The following is a 17,544-nucleotide window of genomic DNA, read 5'->3' as shown; positions in this document are numbered from 1 at the left end:
AAAGGTATGTTATTCAGATGACCACAAAAGAAATTGTGTTACTGTAGGCAAAACTTTTATATCACTAACATCCAACAACATGTGTGTCTACAAAAAAAAAAAAAAAAAAAGAACAGTTTTTTTACTCTGAATTTTACTGTCACTGGGTACATTTTTTTTGATGTTCAGCCTTTACTGAGTACATTATGGACTTCTCTAGGGAGCAGAAAATGTGTTTTTTAAGTAAACATGCAATGCTTTGATGAATGAAAATATTCAAATGAGATTGCTATTGGGGGAAAAAAATCTATTCAGTTAAAACTCTTGCTCTATCATTTAGAATAATAATAAAACCCTTTATCCCAAAAGACTCAAACAAATTTTGATTCACTGTGGTCATACTGCACAGTTCTAAAAAACTAAACTGTCATATTGAATGTAAATAATGTATTCCCATAAGGTAATCAGAAAAAAATGAGAAATTGTCTACAGTATACTGAGTGATCAATATTTTAATGTGGTAATACAAAGAATCCTCAGCTTTTCAGTAAAAATATTTCTGTGTCACATCCACCCTTTACTCAGTCAATAGAAAACAAAGCAAACTCTATTACAAACAAATTACCCATTTTTGAATATTGACCTGTGATGGTAAATTTCAGACCACTTCTTGAAATGGTCTTACCTAACTCTAGAAGATTGTTTTTACCCAAAACCCTATACTTCTTACCTTACACTGTTTTAAATTACACCTTGAAATCTTATGGCTATACAGAGATTTGTTTTTATGGAGACAAACACCCAAATATCTACTTTTAAGTGAAAGCCTTATTTTTCAGCTTTAAAACCCAGACTGTAAGCCCAGTACTACAAGGCATTATTCACTATTCAGCAGTGCCTGTTATCTCCAATAGGCTCCTTGCAATTAATTTGAGACTGCTCCATAAGTGGAGGATGTAGCATACATTTTTAAATGCACTTCTTGTGCACTGTACTACAAGCGATAAGGATAATGTTAAAAGTAGAGTTGCGCAGGAGAGAGCATTCAAAAATGTAACGTGTAGTAGCCTCATTGCAGTTGCCTGAGGCATGGTGGTTTATAGCACTATAGATTTTAGCCTTGAGAAAAATAAAATGAATAAACATGAGCTACAAGATTATGAGTCATACACAGAAGAATTTGAAAAGTTTAGATAACTAAATAGGAATTAGTCAGTTTCTAGATAAGTGATGGTACCTCTAAATCATGAGAGATCTCTTGGCCCAAAATGACTTTCACAGAAATCTAAGTCCACCACTTTCAGCTGGATTGTGCATTCCTAAATCAGGAGATCTGACCTCAGCAAGTTTGTAAAGGATACCTAAATCATAAACCTAACAATCTGCTAAAAGTCCAGCAAAGCATTTAGGCATGACCTTAATTGTAATGTAGTGATTAGCTGCACTGAATTAATAGCACAACTCATGGGCTCAAAGTTAAGCGAACACTTAAAGCATTTTACAGACTCAGTTTCAACTATCAGATCAGAGTTTCCTAGTGCTGCTTTTCAAACACTCACAGATTTGTAGTTATTGTGAGACTAGAACAAGTGTTGATGTCTAAGAAATCCCTGAGCTCTGCTAAAGCCAAGAAGCACACAAATTACATGCCTTTGTAGGGGTTTCTGAATTTACATATGCTAACCTTGCAGCCTCTTTCTGAAATATAATAAATAATTTACAGATTCCACAGCCCTGTAATGCCAATTACAGCAAGTATTTTTACACTTCTTTAACCAAACTGAAAATAAATTGTCCAAAGCCACACAGTGAGTGGCAAAGCTAGGATCAAGCTTTTACTACCCATTTATTTGATCCTCACTTTGCTTTGCCATCTGATTCAAAGATTTAAATATTCTTGTTTGACAAATTGACTTTGGGCTGAGGTTATTGCATTTAAGCTAACCAACCCTAGGTGGAGTAGCTCCAAAATTCTTTCTTATTTTTCTTGGGCCTTTAGTTTCCAGGACGGGAAGTAGGTGATGAACTTTTACACTTGGAAACATAGTATCACCTTATAGGATTCCCTAAGTGAAAGAAAATGCTACAGTGTGTGAGTACAAACTTCTCCCTTGAGAATCCAGTGGAAACGCACATCTTGTTGGATGGGGGTGTGGATGGTCTTTGTTCAAGTGTGCTTCAACATACTTTCTATTACCAGAACTGTGCCTCCATCATCAGCTCTTTCTGCTTAAATGCTGCTACCCCTGCATTGTCATGAGAATCTGCATTCTTCTCATGACACAAGTTGTGAGCTCTAACACTTTATTATATGAAATAGCATTCTAAACATTAGAATCCAAGGCACTTCTGTATGAATCAATTAGTACTCTTGACCTCCTAACTATACTGCAGTCTGTAATTTGACAGTTATCATTAGGAGACCCTATAAACTAGTACAATAGATGTGTGCACACTGCCCTCTAATTCAGAGTAATAATCTTTCTACAATTGTGTTCTCTGTTGTTCATCTAACTTTAGGGGAAAAAAAGAAATTTATCAATGCAATTGAATGAACCCAGTATTTACCTCTCTCTTACCATCTTATATTAAGAAATTACAGAGCATTTTTCATTAAATCTGTTTGGTAAAGCCAATCGTAAAAGGCTGGTGTAGAAAATAAGTGCAGAAAATTTAAACAAAAATATTAATGGAATTTGATAGAGCTTTTATAAACTCTGTTTATAAACAGAGCTTTTATAAACTCTGTTTTCTGCTAGGTTACTGTATTAGGAGTCTCAAACCTTTCTCCAGTTAAGGTTGATTTACTGTTTATATTAGCACATATGCCTTAACAACATAAAGAGCATTTCCCACAGATCAGTTGATAAGATGCAACATAGAGAAAGGGCCAAATGATGTTTGTTACAGTCTACTTAGTGAGGCTGTGACTACAAATACTCCACTGCTGAAGTCACTGAAAGGACACTAGCACAACACAATCCCAGAAAATGCAAGCTGGTATAACACAAAAGATTCTTTGTTGAAGAGCAGCAAAAATTTCTAGCAACTGTCTGAGATGCAAGGCATAAGAGAATGCAATTAAATAACAAAACAAATCCATTCTAAAGGACAATCAGTATAAACCAGGACATGGACACTTTGTTTTAAGTGCACACAATGAATTTTAAAGATCTTTCTTTAGAAGGGGAGTGAGATGATGACCAAGGAGCTAGGGAAGGGCTAAGGCTTACTATCCAAGGCCTACACTGTGTACTCTCTGTATTATCTTTGCAGATGGAGATCTGCATAGTCAACATCAAGAAGGGATGAACTGACTGAAGAAGGAAATCCTGTGGAGACAGGAGGGTGATCCTGGTTTGGCTTTGAAGAATGACAGAATGGCAAAGTCCTATGACAGGAACTTTGAAGGACACCATAACAAAGAAAAAATAACTTTTGCCTGACTAAGGGTTATTTAAATTGTAAAGTGCACACTGCATATGTTAACGAGCTCAATTAATTACATGCTATGACGTGTTTGACTATTTTACATAACTCACTACCTGTATCTGCTACATGTAACACAGGAGGAGGGAAATAAGATTGGACTGTGTATAAGAAGGGTAGAAATTTCTCTTAGAAAGAAAACCCAAAAAGCCTTGAGACAGAGGACTGGCTACTCTCCTCCCTTTGCTTCTGATCACTGTAAGTTTCTAATTATTATTACCCAGGTTAACACAATGTTACTGTTATTGTTAAAGTTCTATCCCAGCTAATGCATTTGTAAACAGCAATTCCTAATCTGTATTTCTGTTGCTTCAATAAACTGCAGTATTTGTGAATTTTTGCTCCCAAGGCTCTTGAATAATGTGACCAGACCGATATTGCCAGATTGGTTCATCACACTATTCATGAATCTGTGATTGCACAAGTTCTTATTGAACATGACCTGACCTATAGCATTGAATTGGTAAACCACATTATTTGTGAATCTGTGGTCCTGGAACATCCTATTGAACGTGACCAGATTTAATAGTGCCAAATTAGTTCTAATGAGAAATTAAGCTCAGTTTGCACCCAACTCTTCTGAACTGTGAGGACCAGCTGGAAAGGAAGAGTGTTTATTTTGTGCCAGATTTCTTAATTTTAATGCAAAAGAGGCCAATAAAGTATTATGGAGGAGTGACACATTTGATGGATGAGTGGGTTCTGAAAAAATCTATTATCAATTACTTTTTAGTGTTTGGCTTTAGTCCAGTAATTTTTATTTGAACAGGCCACATGTTAGCATGGTTTTGATTGCAAGAAGTGACTGTCTGTTCTTAAATGGGATACTATTAATTTGCTATCTTCAACTTTATCTCTCCTTTTTCTGATAGTGATTCTGTTATGTCAGTGCTGTTTTAAAATTTAAGCGGGAAAAAAGTCATTTAAAAAAAGTTTGTTTAGTAAATTACTCCCTGTTTTGTTTTCAGCCAGCTCAGATCAAGTTCAATCCAATACATCTTGGAAGTCACTCTGAAAATAAGCAATTTAACTGCCCCTCAAATTTAGCCCAAACCAGTTTGACCCTGTGGGTTGTATCCTTTCTTTCATTTATACCAGTGTTCATCCAAAGCAGTGCTATATAACATGCTGGAGTCACTTGAGCTACAAGCAAGTAGGGAGTAAATCTCCATTCATTGTTTCCTTAAGTAAACTTTACAGAAGTTCATGAGATTGCCCTATTTGAAAGGATTTCTTATCAGGAACAAAATGTCATTGTTTACCTTTCAGACAGGTGTGGGTTAAAGGGCCGGCTGATACCTGGAGTACCTGGAGGGACAATCACTGCATGTATACCGAGTTATAAAAATAGAAGGAGCCCTTCAAATAACAGCCATTTCCTCATTACTTGCCTTAGTTATGGTTTGTGAATGTCCATTTGTCAGTACCCAGTGAAGAGAACTGCATTGTTTGTGTTCAGTTTTCATGGAGACCAGACTCTGACCCCAACTATAAAGCATATCTGGAAGACAGAACAGAGTCTTCCACTTACAGAATCCACTCTTCAGACAAGGCTGTAACATAGGAAGTGTGAACTATCAACTCTCCAAACCTGTGTGAACAGGAATAACAGAAAGCTAACCTCATATGTGGCTTTGACATAATCTGATATCTTGGCAATATTTCTCTGCATCACTGCAAAATATGCATATAAGCCACAAAAGCCATTGTTGACCATTTTCTGAAGAAATTACTCCATGGATATGTCCATGTCCAGGTCATGAATATGACGTAGACTATACAGGATTTATCCATTAAACACAGAAACAGAAGCAGAATGAATTAATTGATTCTCAAAATCCATGTATTGTTCAAAGGTTTAAATGCTGAAATACACTAAAAATTCAAAACTGCCTGCACTGTAAGACAGGAAACTCACATTTCAACTATTGAACTTGAAGCACATCTCCACTATTTCCATTCTGAATGACAACTAGAGAGGAATTCTTCTTTACATTCCTTAGGAAGGAAAAGTGTGTTTAGAAAATAATCCTCGTTGTTCATCAGATAAAAACACTGCCATAGAATTAGTTTTCCATGGGTTTAGAAGAAAAAAATATATTTACAGCAGCTATTTATTGAATTCAATCTCTGCTAAACACAATTATCTTTATCATATAGGAATTCCATAGCTACTAAAAGAGGTGTGTACATCTTAGTTCTGAATGATGCTCCTAAAGAAGGTCTGAAGGAAATAAAGCTGCCTCACAATACACAGATCTAAACTCCTGATTCCTCTGCTAACAGTCTGCAGTACAATGACAGCATGCAATTCAATTTCAATATATAATTAAAAATTAAAAGAGAAATGGTGTCTTCACATTTTCAGAGAAAATTTGCAGTACAGGATGAGAAAAGGAGAAAAAAGTACAAAATCTGATTTACACTCTGAAAATAAGTTAAAAATATTTTTTGAGGTTCTGTATTAGATAATATTTTTGTGCTGCTCAGTTTACTTAGTTTTGCCAAAGTTAATGTTGATAGAGCCACTATAAAGAACATTAAGCTAAAGACATACTATATCCATTTAGAATTATTTTCCTTTCTTTTGGCCTCTTACCCTTCAGTAGGAAGTACCCTTTTCTCATCCTACTTAAAGCACTTTGAACTTGTAGAATTAAATTGGTTTGCATAGTTCTCTTGCATGTCAAAACATAAACAATTTGAAAATATTAAGTTCCAAACTGGTTTCTCTTTCATCAAAATTAAATTACAAAAATTCCCTTTTCAACTTAGTATTTACTTTTGAAAAGCTAATGTTTTGAAAAATGCGGAATAGTATTTATTGCACCCAGGAAAACATGAGTTAAAGAGTAAAAGAATTGGATTTATTTATTAATTAATATGTGTGAGAGTGTCAAATAGTGACATTTGTTAATGGTATTGCAAGGGCTGGGAGACCTTTCTTTTCCTTCAAGGCCACAGACTGCATCTTGCGTAGTAAGAAGGAATGCTAAGTCCATTCACCTCATCTTCTAATATGGTTACTAAACTCCTAACATTGCAGTAAGCACTGAAAACTGGTTAGAGAGATTGAAAGGCAAGGTAGAATGATAAGGCACGTGTTCTACTACATTTATCACTCCTGATAAGGAAATCCTTGTTCTTTTACTGGGGGTCAATGCAAGAGAGGCTCTGTTGTGTGAGTGGTTGACTGCCTCGTTATAACTCTGTATTTTAGCACTTAGACCAGCCCATTTATTTTCTTACAAAACCATCTGATTAGTTTCCTGTACACTAAGAAAATTTTGTATCTGATGTTGCAAATCAAGTGGTGGATTTTAAGTTACTGAGACTAAGGTGTTTCTTAAGAATAAATGCAGTAAAAAACACTGTAATCTTATCAGGGGTATAACTTGTAATGTGGACACAATCTGACTATAAGGTATAACTGTAAGAAAATGCTTTGTTCAGGTCTGGTTTTGTCAGTTCAAGTCTTACTGCATTAATTTCATGTTTATTGCAGCTAAGAGTATTACCACAAAATGTGGAATAAGCAGGCTTATAGCTATATGCATTTAGCAAATGTTGCAGGTGGGCCTCAGAACTTAAGTTGCTTGACTAGGAAGCACTCACATATTGAACATTATAAAAAGGCTTGAACACAACTTAATGATGGCATAGGACTTTATGAGACTTCTCTAAGAGAGTTAAAGTTCTCCTCCTACAGAATTTGTTGTGGTTTGGCCATGGATAAAAATATTCGTTACTGCTAGTTCACAGATTTTAATGCAGAAAGGAAGCACTGACGAGGAAAATTTACTTTAATTGCAAATATCTGCCTGAGCCCTTTCTGCACCATGTAAGTTTGCAAACTCAGCTTCTAGTACAGGATAACTAAACTATTATTCTTCCTGCAGAAAATAGTGTCAGTGTACTCTAATACAGGTTTTCTTGCCACATACCAAGTGCAGTTCTTGTATGCAGAACTGCGTCATTGCAAGAATTCTGCATGTAGTGAATCAAGCAGAAGTAAAGATCATAATCCAAACCACCAATGCCTACAAAAGAACTAAAGAAAGTGTGACTTTGGCAATGTAAAATAAAAAAGACTTCAATGAAAAATAGCTTGGAACATGGAAAATTCTTGTTTTGCAGGGGAGCCACATATAAATTGGCATATAAATCATTGCATACATAGTACCACAAATTCTCTTAATGTGCTTACCAGCAACAATATATCCCTAACATCACTAATGACTAATTGTAGGTAGGGAGTGTTTCAAAAACTTGCTGAGACAGGGTCACTCGATAGCACTTGTAAAACAGCAGATCATAAAACTGTGTGTCATGCTGTGACATTCTTCCACCAGCAGAACCTTACTTAAGACCATAATTAAAATTTTTAAGCAGAGAAAACTTAGTTTCAATTCAACTAACAACCATACTGAGTTTATCTTTTTGAAAGCTAAGAAGAGCATTTGTTACACAGTGAACTTAAATATGTATAGAGATATAAGATTTACTCTGGGGCATTCTGAGCTGATTATCAGTTTAACACTTTATTTTTATGAGTGTCTGTGCCTCTGTGTGTATGTGTGTGAGTATACAGCTGAGAAAGTATGGTGACCTTGTAACTTGGTCCCAAAATAAACTGTAATAAGTTGCAGTGCCAGGCACAACGGTCTTGGTCTTCAGCTACAGTCATTCCAGACAGGGAATATGCGGGGGTACATATAAAACAGCCTCAGGAAAGTGGGTTAGACAATCTTAGGTGGAAAACAGTGGTTTTTCACTTATTCAATTAAGTACCTATATAAGCACATATTGTTCTGTTCACTTCAGACTCTAAATTTTGAATGTAAACAAAAGTAGGCTAGTTCTGAACTATTAGGACTGAAATAACCAGTTGCCTTTCTTGACAAAAGAATGGAAGTGACATTTTGCAGCCTCTGGCTCTGCTGAGATATTTTCTAAGGGTTTTTCTACACCAGTCAAAACTCAGCACACTTACTCTGCATACAAACCTGCCTAAATATTTCTTGCAGTCGATTGACTTATGAGAAATCATTAGCAATACGTGTAAAACATTTGAATCTAGCTTCTCCACTTCCGAGGTAACAGTACAGGTTACATAACCTAGCATAAAAGACTTTTCATAAAAGAAGGAAAAAACAAGGAACTTTAAATACAAAACAGCCCATATTTAAAGATCCATCAAAGCTATGTCAGAAATGACAAAAGAGAGGAAAACAGAATGACAATGACATTCTGATCTTAATTCAAATAATTTAAAAGTGGCAAGTTATAGCACACTTCCTCTTAAATTTCTGAGTCTCATGGATCTTGACAGAATGCTGCAAAACAGTACAAAAATAGACACTGATTAGTTACATAAAGAGTTAAGTATATGGATATATATGTCTTGCTAAAGCTTTGCAAACCAAGCTCTGCCTTACCTTAGCTACCCAAATTCACTTAAGACCAATGGGCAAGCAGGACCAAACACTTCAATGAGGCTTCAATGTACATTGCTGGTAAACTGACCGGTGCAAGAAGACCAGAGATTGCTTTGACCAAAAAGCTGTACACTTTTGCCTTTAGGTTTGGGGTTTTGTACCTAGTGCCAAACTCATGCAGGGAACAATTAATCCTGCAGTCACTTTCAGAATTCAGTTTCTTCAGATTTATGATTTATTTTATAACTGGACTTATCCTTCTCCACTTTGTGGATTTGATAGTGATATCCACTGTGAACACCCATCAGGTTTCAAAGATGCTTGCAACTATGCAGAGTGAATTGTTCTGTTCTGCTCCTGCACAGCTTTCACACTCTCAGTGACAGCCACTTAAGCATTTCTAGATTTGGCAGCCATGCTTCTAAATGTCAAGACTTGGTCCAGGCATATGGTGATTGTCCTCCATTTCAGAGGAGTTGGAAGTGCTCCTCTGTCTAGTAAGCGGTGCTCATGATTGATTTTTTAAAATCACTTTTAGTGATGGAAGATTTAGACATGTGAGAAGCATCATTTTCATAATTAAGCAGGTGTTCTATCATGAAATCTTTAAACAATATTTAGAAGTCTAAATCCCCATAGAAATCTGATTATGACCTTGGTAAATATAAAAATTACAGCAGAAACTACACATACAAGTAGGCTGGAGGCTGAGTACTGCAATACTTAACACATAGATATTTTTGGTGGTACAAAAACAAGGTGACAGGGATGGACATAGTTTGGCCCATTTTGCATTTGCCATTTAGGCAAAATCTTTTTTCAAAAGGATTAAGAATCTGTTGTGACAAACTGCTCCAGATGGTAGTGATCATAGCACTCACCATAGAGGAGCAGATTTTGGTTACAAATTTCAGAAACTGGTGGAATTTCTACTGTGTGCATCTTGCAGCTGAGTTTTAGGCAGCAGCAGAAGATGGATGCCACCTTCATCATCATCACCACCATAACTGTTCCATTGGATCAGTCCTTGAAGGTCACTTTGCAAGGCAAAATCTCAATGGTAAAACTTTGGTGGCATGTCGTATCAAGGACTTAAGGTGTTCAGTAGCTGCAGGCCTTAGCCAGATATCCGTAGGCAGTAAAGAGAGTTTAAAACCAGACCTGTAAGCATACATAATTTAGCTACCATCATTAGGGTATTAATTGCTGAGTGTATGTTTTGAGATTATAGATTTGGTATACAGGCATCAAAACTGACACGACTAAACCACATCTATTTTGTATGCAGGTTTAAACTGCAACTCATCAGGAATACAAACTGCTTGAAGGCAAATCTAAGCATGACAGACACAGAAAAGAAAAAAACCCCAACAATATATGAGCCTATCCCTCATGTATGCGTCACTGCACAGCATTGTCTAGAGCGGGGCTCTGCAGAAAAATTGTTCTGGGGTCTTTTTAGGACACAGCACTACTACGTGCAAATTCGTTCTTTTTTTTCAGGAGAGTGTGTGTGGAAGCAGGTGTTCACGTTCCAGCTCTTCACTGACAGCCCTGGAGAAAGCATGCGACACTCAGGCCTGGGAAAACACTTTCTGACGCCCGCTCCCCAGCCTGCAAACGCAGCAGCCGCGGCTGCTGCGGCGAGACGAAGCCGTAGTTCCTGTCCTTTTCTCCCCGCAGGTCGCTTCCAGGTGTGCTTACTGTACGTTCCAAAACGTGCAGTACGCAGAGGGCGCAGCCGCCCTGAGAAGCTGGGACAAAACGCCCCGTCGAACACAAACGTGGCATTACAATGGAGCATTCAACCACCGGGTCTTGAAGCGTTCCTCTTGAGAGTGGAGAACACCCTGGCCCTGTCCCCGCTTCCTCGAGTTAAGGCGGAGCTCCTTCAGTAAAGCTGTAAAGCTGGGACCAAAAAACAAAAACAAAAAATAGCAGGAGCAAAACTTAAATCACGTCGTAATCGGTGACTGTAGCAGGGCACGGCTCCGCGTGCCCAGAGGCAAGGGGAACTGAGGGAGCGGTCGGGCGGCAGGGACTGCTCCGGCGGAACCGCTGCGGCCCCTCCCGGGCGCTGGGAAAGGCCCCCGGCCCGGCCCGGGCAGGCGGGAGCGCCCTGCCCTCGCGGCGGGCAGCGCAGGGGCAATTCTTCCGCCCGCCCACGAGGGCAGCGGCGACGCCGTACCCCCCTCCTTTTTAAGGGGACGTTGCCCCTCATTAGCGCCCGTCCCCGGCGTTGCCCGCGGGCGGGGCGCGAGGCGGAGCCCCCTGCCGCCCCCCGCTCCCGCCGCGCCACCGCCCCGCGCGGAGGAGGAGGAGGCGGCGGGAGCGGCGGCGGCGGCGACAGCCGACACCGGCCCCACGTTACTTTGATTGACGGCTGAACAAATGTTTCCCCTGTTCGAACGCCGGCGCCGCGGAACGCCGGCGATATGCGGGCCCCGCCTCGGGCGGCGGGCGAGCGGGGGCGGAGAGGCGGCGGGGAGCCTCCTGATTGGTTGTCGACCAGCGGAGCGTCGGGATCCCACGTGGGGGAGAGTCCGGGGCCGCCCCCCTGCCCGGGCCCGAGCGCCCATTTGTCAGCGGCGAAGTGATGGGCATTAGTGCCGAGCGGCGATTAATGGCAGCCCGCCGCCCATTGGTCGCCGCCACCGCCCTTCATGGGCGGGGCGCGGGGGGAGCGGCGGACAACCTCGCGATGCTTGATGGGAGAAGTAGTTCCCAGCGTGGCTGCTTGCGGGCGGTCTTCCCGTCGGGAGGACTGCGACTCCCAGGGTGCCCCGCGCCGGCGGCCTTCCGGCTGCTGTGAATATGTATCAGAATGTTAATGACGAGCCGCTGCTAAATTTGGTCAAAGGAGTCACTTCGGCAGAGCGTGCTGTGGGAGCGGCGCGGAGCGGCGATCGGGCTGGACCGGGCTGGGCAGGACACGGCTGGGCTGGGCCGGATCACACTGCGCTGACGAGCCGAGTACGGGGCTCCGCTCCGCGCGTTCCCGCCGCCACCACCGCCACTTCCCGGAGTTTCGAAAGGCGCGGAGGGAAAAAGAGGAAAAAAAAAAAAAAAGACATAAATAAAGCTGCCCAGACCGTACCATATTTTTAAATCTTTCTCGCTCTTTAATTTTTTTTTTTTCAATTAAAAAAAAAAAGGCGGTCGAGCAGCACTGGCGGGGGAGATGCGGTGCGGGCGGTAGCAGAGAAGACCGGACCGCCGCACAAAAGGGCACCGCACCGCACGCACCCCCGCCGCGGCAGCGGAGCAGCCGCCCGACCACCGCAGCCACCGTCCCCGCCGGGGCTCTGCGCCCCGCTCCGCCCGGCGCCGGGAGAGCCGCTGGCAGCAGCAGTAAAAGTTTTCAGGAAGGGAGGAAAACTGCCGGCGGGGGGAATCTCCGGTGGAGCGCGCGCCGGCGCCAGCGGAGGGGCTTTCCCCGCCCTCCTCCACCTCGCCCTCCGTCGCACGGGGCTCGCAGCCCGCCGGAGCCCGTGGAGCGGCGGCGGCCCTCGGGAGAACCGGCCGGCGTCGCCCGCTGACCGCCCCCGGGGGATGTGGCAGCTGCCCCCGAGCGTCGCGGACGCCGCCGCCGTCGCGCCTCGCTGCTGCCGGCGGTGCCCCGCCAGCCCCGGGGCGGCGGGGCCGGGGCGTCCCTGCCCGCCGTCTCCGCCGCCGCGCCTGGAGCCCTGATCCCCGCCGCTCCGGCCGCCAGCGCCCCCCGAAGCGGCGTGGATGATCCGCGACCTGAGCAAGATGTACCCGCAGACCCGGCACCCGGTGAGTGGCGGCGGCGGCTCCGCGGGCAGCGCTCAGGCGCGGGCACCGCGGAGTTGTAGCCATTTTCTTATTGTTGTCCGCCGCGCCGCCGTCGCCTCCCGGGGTCGGGGTTGGCTTGTTTGAGTTGCCCTCGCCCGATGCGTGGCGGTCCCGGCGCCAGCCCCAAGTCCCGCGGCTGCCGCCGGTGCGGAGGGTCCGAGCGGGCGACACCTCTTCTAGCGGCGGTCCCGCACCGCCGGCGGACACGTCGGGGCAGCATCTCGGGGCGCTTGGGGCATCGCGCCTCCGCCCGCGGAGGAGCGGGGACTTGGGGGGCTGCGCCTCGGCGGAGCCCCGGTGCGAGGGCCGCGGCTGTGGACGGCGGCGGGCGGGAGGTGGTGACCGGATGAGAGGGGGGCGATTAAAAGACCTGATATTCCTTGCTTGCAGGCTCCTCACCAGCCAGCTCAGCCCTTTAAATTCACCATTTCAGAATCCTGCGATCGGATTAAGGAGGAGTTTCAGTTTTTGCAAGCTCAGTACCACAGGTAAGACTGCCTACTTTGCCCGAGACCCGCGCGGTCTGTCCTCTCGCCGTTTTCAGTGCCGCGCCCGGAGGGGCGGCGGGGCGGGGGCGCGGGACTCCTGGCGGAACCGGGAGCAAGGCGGATCCACCCCATCCAGGCGCTCGTCGCCGGCTTCTCCACATCCCGCTCCGCTCCCGACCCTGAGGACGAGGGGCTCCTGTGAGCTCCGAGCCGAGCGGTGCGAGCGGATTTTCTTGTTTTCCCCGCGTTCCGTTTTTGTTCATTGTTTTTTTTTTTTTTTATTTTTCTTTCTTTTCTTTTGTTTCTTTTGGTCTTTTTGTTTACTTTTGGGTGCGGAGTGGGGGAGGGCGGGTGTTGATAGAAAAATATGTCTGGTTGGGCTTGTCCTCTGCTTTTCTTCGAAATGCCGCTCAGGACAGGCATCTTGTCTTGGCTCGGCCCCCTCGCGCCTTTCATTGACATGTCAAGTGCTGATAACCTGGAAGTGAGGCGGCAAGCTGTTTCATTATCCTTAGGTGGAACAGCGCTGTGTCCTCAAAGTGACAAGTGACTTCTGGCAGGATTGTTTAGTGGGCTTCTGAAAACCAAATAAACACTGGAGGTGTTAGTATTTACCACGGTATTCATTAAATTACATGCAGTATTCTACTTGCAGTTCTGTCATCAGTAATAGCAAAGAGCAAAAATTAAAATCCACAAGTTTTTCTTCTTGAAGCGTTAGCGTGCATTTGATTCTTCTGTGGGTTGAGTAAAAGAAAGAGGTGTTTCTAAAACACCTAAATAAAAACTCTGAAACCCAAATTAAAATTTTGTTAGTAGCTTCTCAAGCTTAAGTGTTAAGGATATGAACCCCTGCATGCTTCTTCTGTGAACCGGTGTCAGTGTTTAGTTTTTTTTGTCAGAAAAATAATTTTCTGTGTATACCCCATGTATGTCTGCAGTTCTTTCAGGAGATGAGGATGTTGCGTAGTATCCCTTGAAAATGGAAAAGTGCAAACCCCCATCCTAAACTCCCAAGCAAGAGCTGGAATGCGCATTTATATTTGCACAGTGGAGAAAAGGGGAGCAGCCGGTGCTCAAGAGAATGTCACTTTAGTTTTATGAAGTACCTATGCTTTTTCCTTTTTGTCTCTTGAACAGTTTAAAGCTAGAATGTGAAAAACTGGCCAGTGAGAAGACAGAGATGCAGCGACATTATGTCATGGTAAGCAAGCTGCATAACAAATTCAAAATGTCTATTAGCCTGGTATACTGAGACTGACATACATTCAGATTGCTGGAGGCGAACTGAAAGATTGTAGTAGCGCTGCTGTTGTTGAGGTTGCATCAGTGCTTCCATTATAAATCAGTAGTTTCTGTGGTCTTTTAACTTCTTTGCAGAGGTCAGTATCCATGTGAAACTGGCTTTTTAACCTTTTGATCAATTGAGGATGTTTCTTCCAAATGCTAGCAAATCACCTGTTAGCCCTTTCAAGCTGTGTGCAACTTCCATACTGTACATGGGGATGATGTTTTCACTTTTGCTGACTTTTTCCAGCTGTCATATCTCTGTAAAATGGTTCTAGATAGTATTTTTTTCTGTGATGGCAGTAAGACAAAATTGAACCTAAGCGCATGCAAATCCAAAGTCTACTTCCTAGAAGAACTGTTGCTCTTCGGCAGCTGAGTCATTGTTTCATTAAATTGAGAATGTCAGGGATCTCAGCTGTGAAAAGGCTTTCCTCAGTTGTTGTGGTCTGCCTGGCTAAATAATGTGCATAGAAAGACATCTCTAAATAGGTAATTGTGTGATGGATCATGATAACTCTAGAGGAACTCTTGCTATCTCTCCTCTTGTACATCTCTGAAGGATTAGCCATTTTCCATATGCACATGACAAGTAATAGTCTTGTATACACAGAAAGAGTAAATAACCTTGAAAAAAATCTTAAGGGAGAGCACAAGCAAATTGTAAGGCTCACAGTTGTCATTTTGTCATTTTAGTGCCTGATATGCCTAAGTCTCAGAGATTGTTTGGTATTAACATTGCACACTGAACAGAGTTCCATGCAGTACTGGGGCACAGCAGGACGTACTTAGATTGGTGGGTCTGCTCTGGCCCTGAATTTCCATGCTCTTTCCTTTTTTTTTTTTTTAATACCTGCAATTTAATTACAGGATTTTTTTGTGTTCTTTTTTTTTTAATTTAAAATATTGAATCAGTCTGTTAGACGTTGCTGATTTAGATGTTTATATGCTTGAAGCACTTTGGGTGTTTTTTTTGGCATGTTTTATGTATGCTAGTGAATAGAATTTTCATCATTTTCTGCTTCTAATCCTTGACTCTGCTTGTGATTATTTTTTGTTATTTTTTGTTGTCTGTTTTTTGCTTTGTTTTACAGCTGTTCTTTGTAAATGTGACATGAAACAATGTAGATAAAGCAAAAAAAAAAAAGTTTATTCTGAAATGTGCTCCTTGCAATTCCAGGAACTCTTCAAGGCAAATTAATGTGTGTGGGTCTGTATGTCTTTGTACAGATGATGTTTCAGTCACAGTGAATTCCAAAATAGTTTTCACAATTGCAATGTCTAATAGAGTAATTTTCTTTTTTCTTAGTATTACGAGATGTCCTATGGGCTGAATATAGAGATGCATAAACAGGTAGGTAAAGAATTACTTTTGGTGTAAGAATGGTCTGCGTAATTTCTCCCGTCAATCTTAAAACACACGAATTCTGTGTGACTTGCCTTAATTGCATGCTCGAGTGCATCAGAATTTTTTTTTCTTCACCTGACCCTGAATCTTCTGTCTCCTGTTTGGTATGCAGACTCTTTGTAGGTTATGGTCTTGTCTGCCAGTTGTGCATTATTTGCTTGACTTTCCACATGCAATTTTTGCTCCTGCAGGCATTCCTATAGTTCACAGGGAGGGTGTCTGTGAGTATGGATGGGTTTGTGGGCTGTATCTTCTTTACTGTCTGGTCTCAAACCCTTGGGATTTATTTTTTGGGATATGTGTATTAGGAAGGGGAGCATGTGTGGGAAAAAAGGGGTTTTTTGGTTAACCTAGGCTGATTTAAGCTGGAGCGACAAATGCTGTTGATGTTATGGCCATGTTGATATTTCCCTCAGGCTGCTTACTTGGACTTCTGTCCAGAACCAATGTGTTATCGTCTCAAACACAAAGGAGTAAATGAGCTTTCTGAAAGGGTGTAAGTGTAGAATCATAAAATGCTTTGGGCAGGAGAGAACCTTAAATATCGCATGGTTACACCCAACCCTGCCATGGGCTGGGAACCTTCCACTAGATTGGGTTACTCAAAGCCCTATCTAGCCTGGCCTTGAACATTGCCAGGGATGGGGTATCATCAGCCTCCCTGTTCCAGTGCCTTACCATCTTCACGGTAAAGAATTTATCATAATATCTAAACTAACCCTGCCGTGTTTTCAGTTTAAGGCCATTTCCCTTTGTCCTATCACTAGATGCTCTTGTCGAAGGCCCTTTACAGCTCTCTTGTAGGCCCCCTCTAGATACTGGAGGACTGCTATCGGTTTTATGCCTTGAACTCTAGCACTTAGGCCAAGATTAGCAAGAGATTAGTCAGGTAGAGCATGCTAATGTAAATTAGAGCTTCTTATTTAATAAAGTGTGTTTTTTAACCTTCTCTAGAGGAGAATGAATTGAACATCTGACCTCTTTTCCAGTGAGGTAACTTTTTATGTAGTGGAGTTTAATACTGACAACTCATTTTAGCAAATGGTTGAGCAATTTGCCAGCGTTGCTGGAGAGTGTAAACTGCAGAAATAAAGAAATGATTGGATGGGAGAAGAAAGATCACCTGAAAATTGGTTTGTATGTGCTTCTGTTCAAAGTTAGGGATTTGGAATTTGTTTGGGTTTGGAAATAGGATTTCTTTATCCTGTTGATCTTTATCAGCAGACATAGAACTCAAAAGTTTTTTTGTGTTATTTATTATATTTTGTATTACATTAGCATGTCAATGCCACAGAACTAAATGTTAATCATCTTGGTTTTGCTGGATGGCATACATAGGAAGACAGTGGGATTTCCCTCCTCAAAGCATTTTGCATCTACAGCTCCAAACTTATGGAACCTTGTACATACAAGTTATTTTACAGTCATACGTAGATGTTTTGAATTCTGTGGGTCCTTCCCAGAGGTAGCGTTAAGACTCAGCAAATGGCTGACAGGAAAAGGCAGTGATTGCAGAGATCAGGTTGTATGCACATGCTGACTCTCTGGACCTGATCCTTGTCGCGTGTGCTGGTGGAAAGATTGGTCACGGAATCTAAGAGGTGTTGGGTCTGTTCTCAAATGAATATCCGGATTGTTT

The 17,544-nt window shown here is 42.4% G+C and overlaps 1 protein-coding gene and 1 long non-coding RNA gene across 5 annotated transcripts in view; one reads left to right on the top strand and one right to left on the bottom strand.

The window, feature by feature from the left end:
- Window positions 1–6,321: 6,321 nt before the first annotated feature.
- Window positions 6,322–11,197, bottom strand: LOC132322217 (uncharacterized). Its single transcript, XR_009485045.1, has 2 exons — window positions 8,907–11,197; window positions 6,322–8,804 (listed from the first exon to the last, which is right to left on the bottom strand). It is a non-coding gene; the product is annotated as an uncharacterized LOC132322217 (long non-coding RNA).
- Window positions 11,198–12,524: 1,327 nt separating this feature from the next.
- Window positions 12,525–17,544, top strand: part of LOC132341545 (transducin-like enhancer protein 4) — a 97,706-nt gene continuing 92,686 nt past the window's right edge. For all 4 annotated transcript variants that reach the window (XM_059873193.1, XM_059873191.1, XM_059873192.1 and 1 more), the window contains exons 1-4: window positions 12,525–12,683; window positions 13,113–13,210; window positions 14,351–14,414; window positions 15,807–15,851. In XM_059873193.1, the coding sequence (XP_059729176.1) occupies window positions 12,639–12,683; window positions 13,113–13,210; window positions 14,351–14,414; window positions 15,807–15,851 (252 nt within the window). In that variant the 5' untranslated portion in view covers window positions 12,525–12,638. The remainder of the gene's footprint in view (window positions 12,684–13,112; window positions 13,211–14,350; window positions 14,415–15,806; window positions 15,852–17,544) is intronic.

Source organism: Haemorhous mexicanus, chromosome Z, assembly GCF_027477595.1.
Source record: "Haemorhous mexicanus isolate bHaeMex1 chromosome Z, bHaeMex1.pri, whole genome shotgun sequence".
NCBI classification, from domain to species: domain Eukaryota; kingdom Metazoa; phylum Chordata; class Aves; order Passeriformes; family Fringillidae; genus Haemorhous; species Haemorhous mexicanus.
This window is presented reverse-complemented; position numbering and strand designations above follow the sequence as displayed.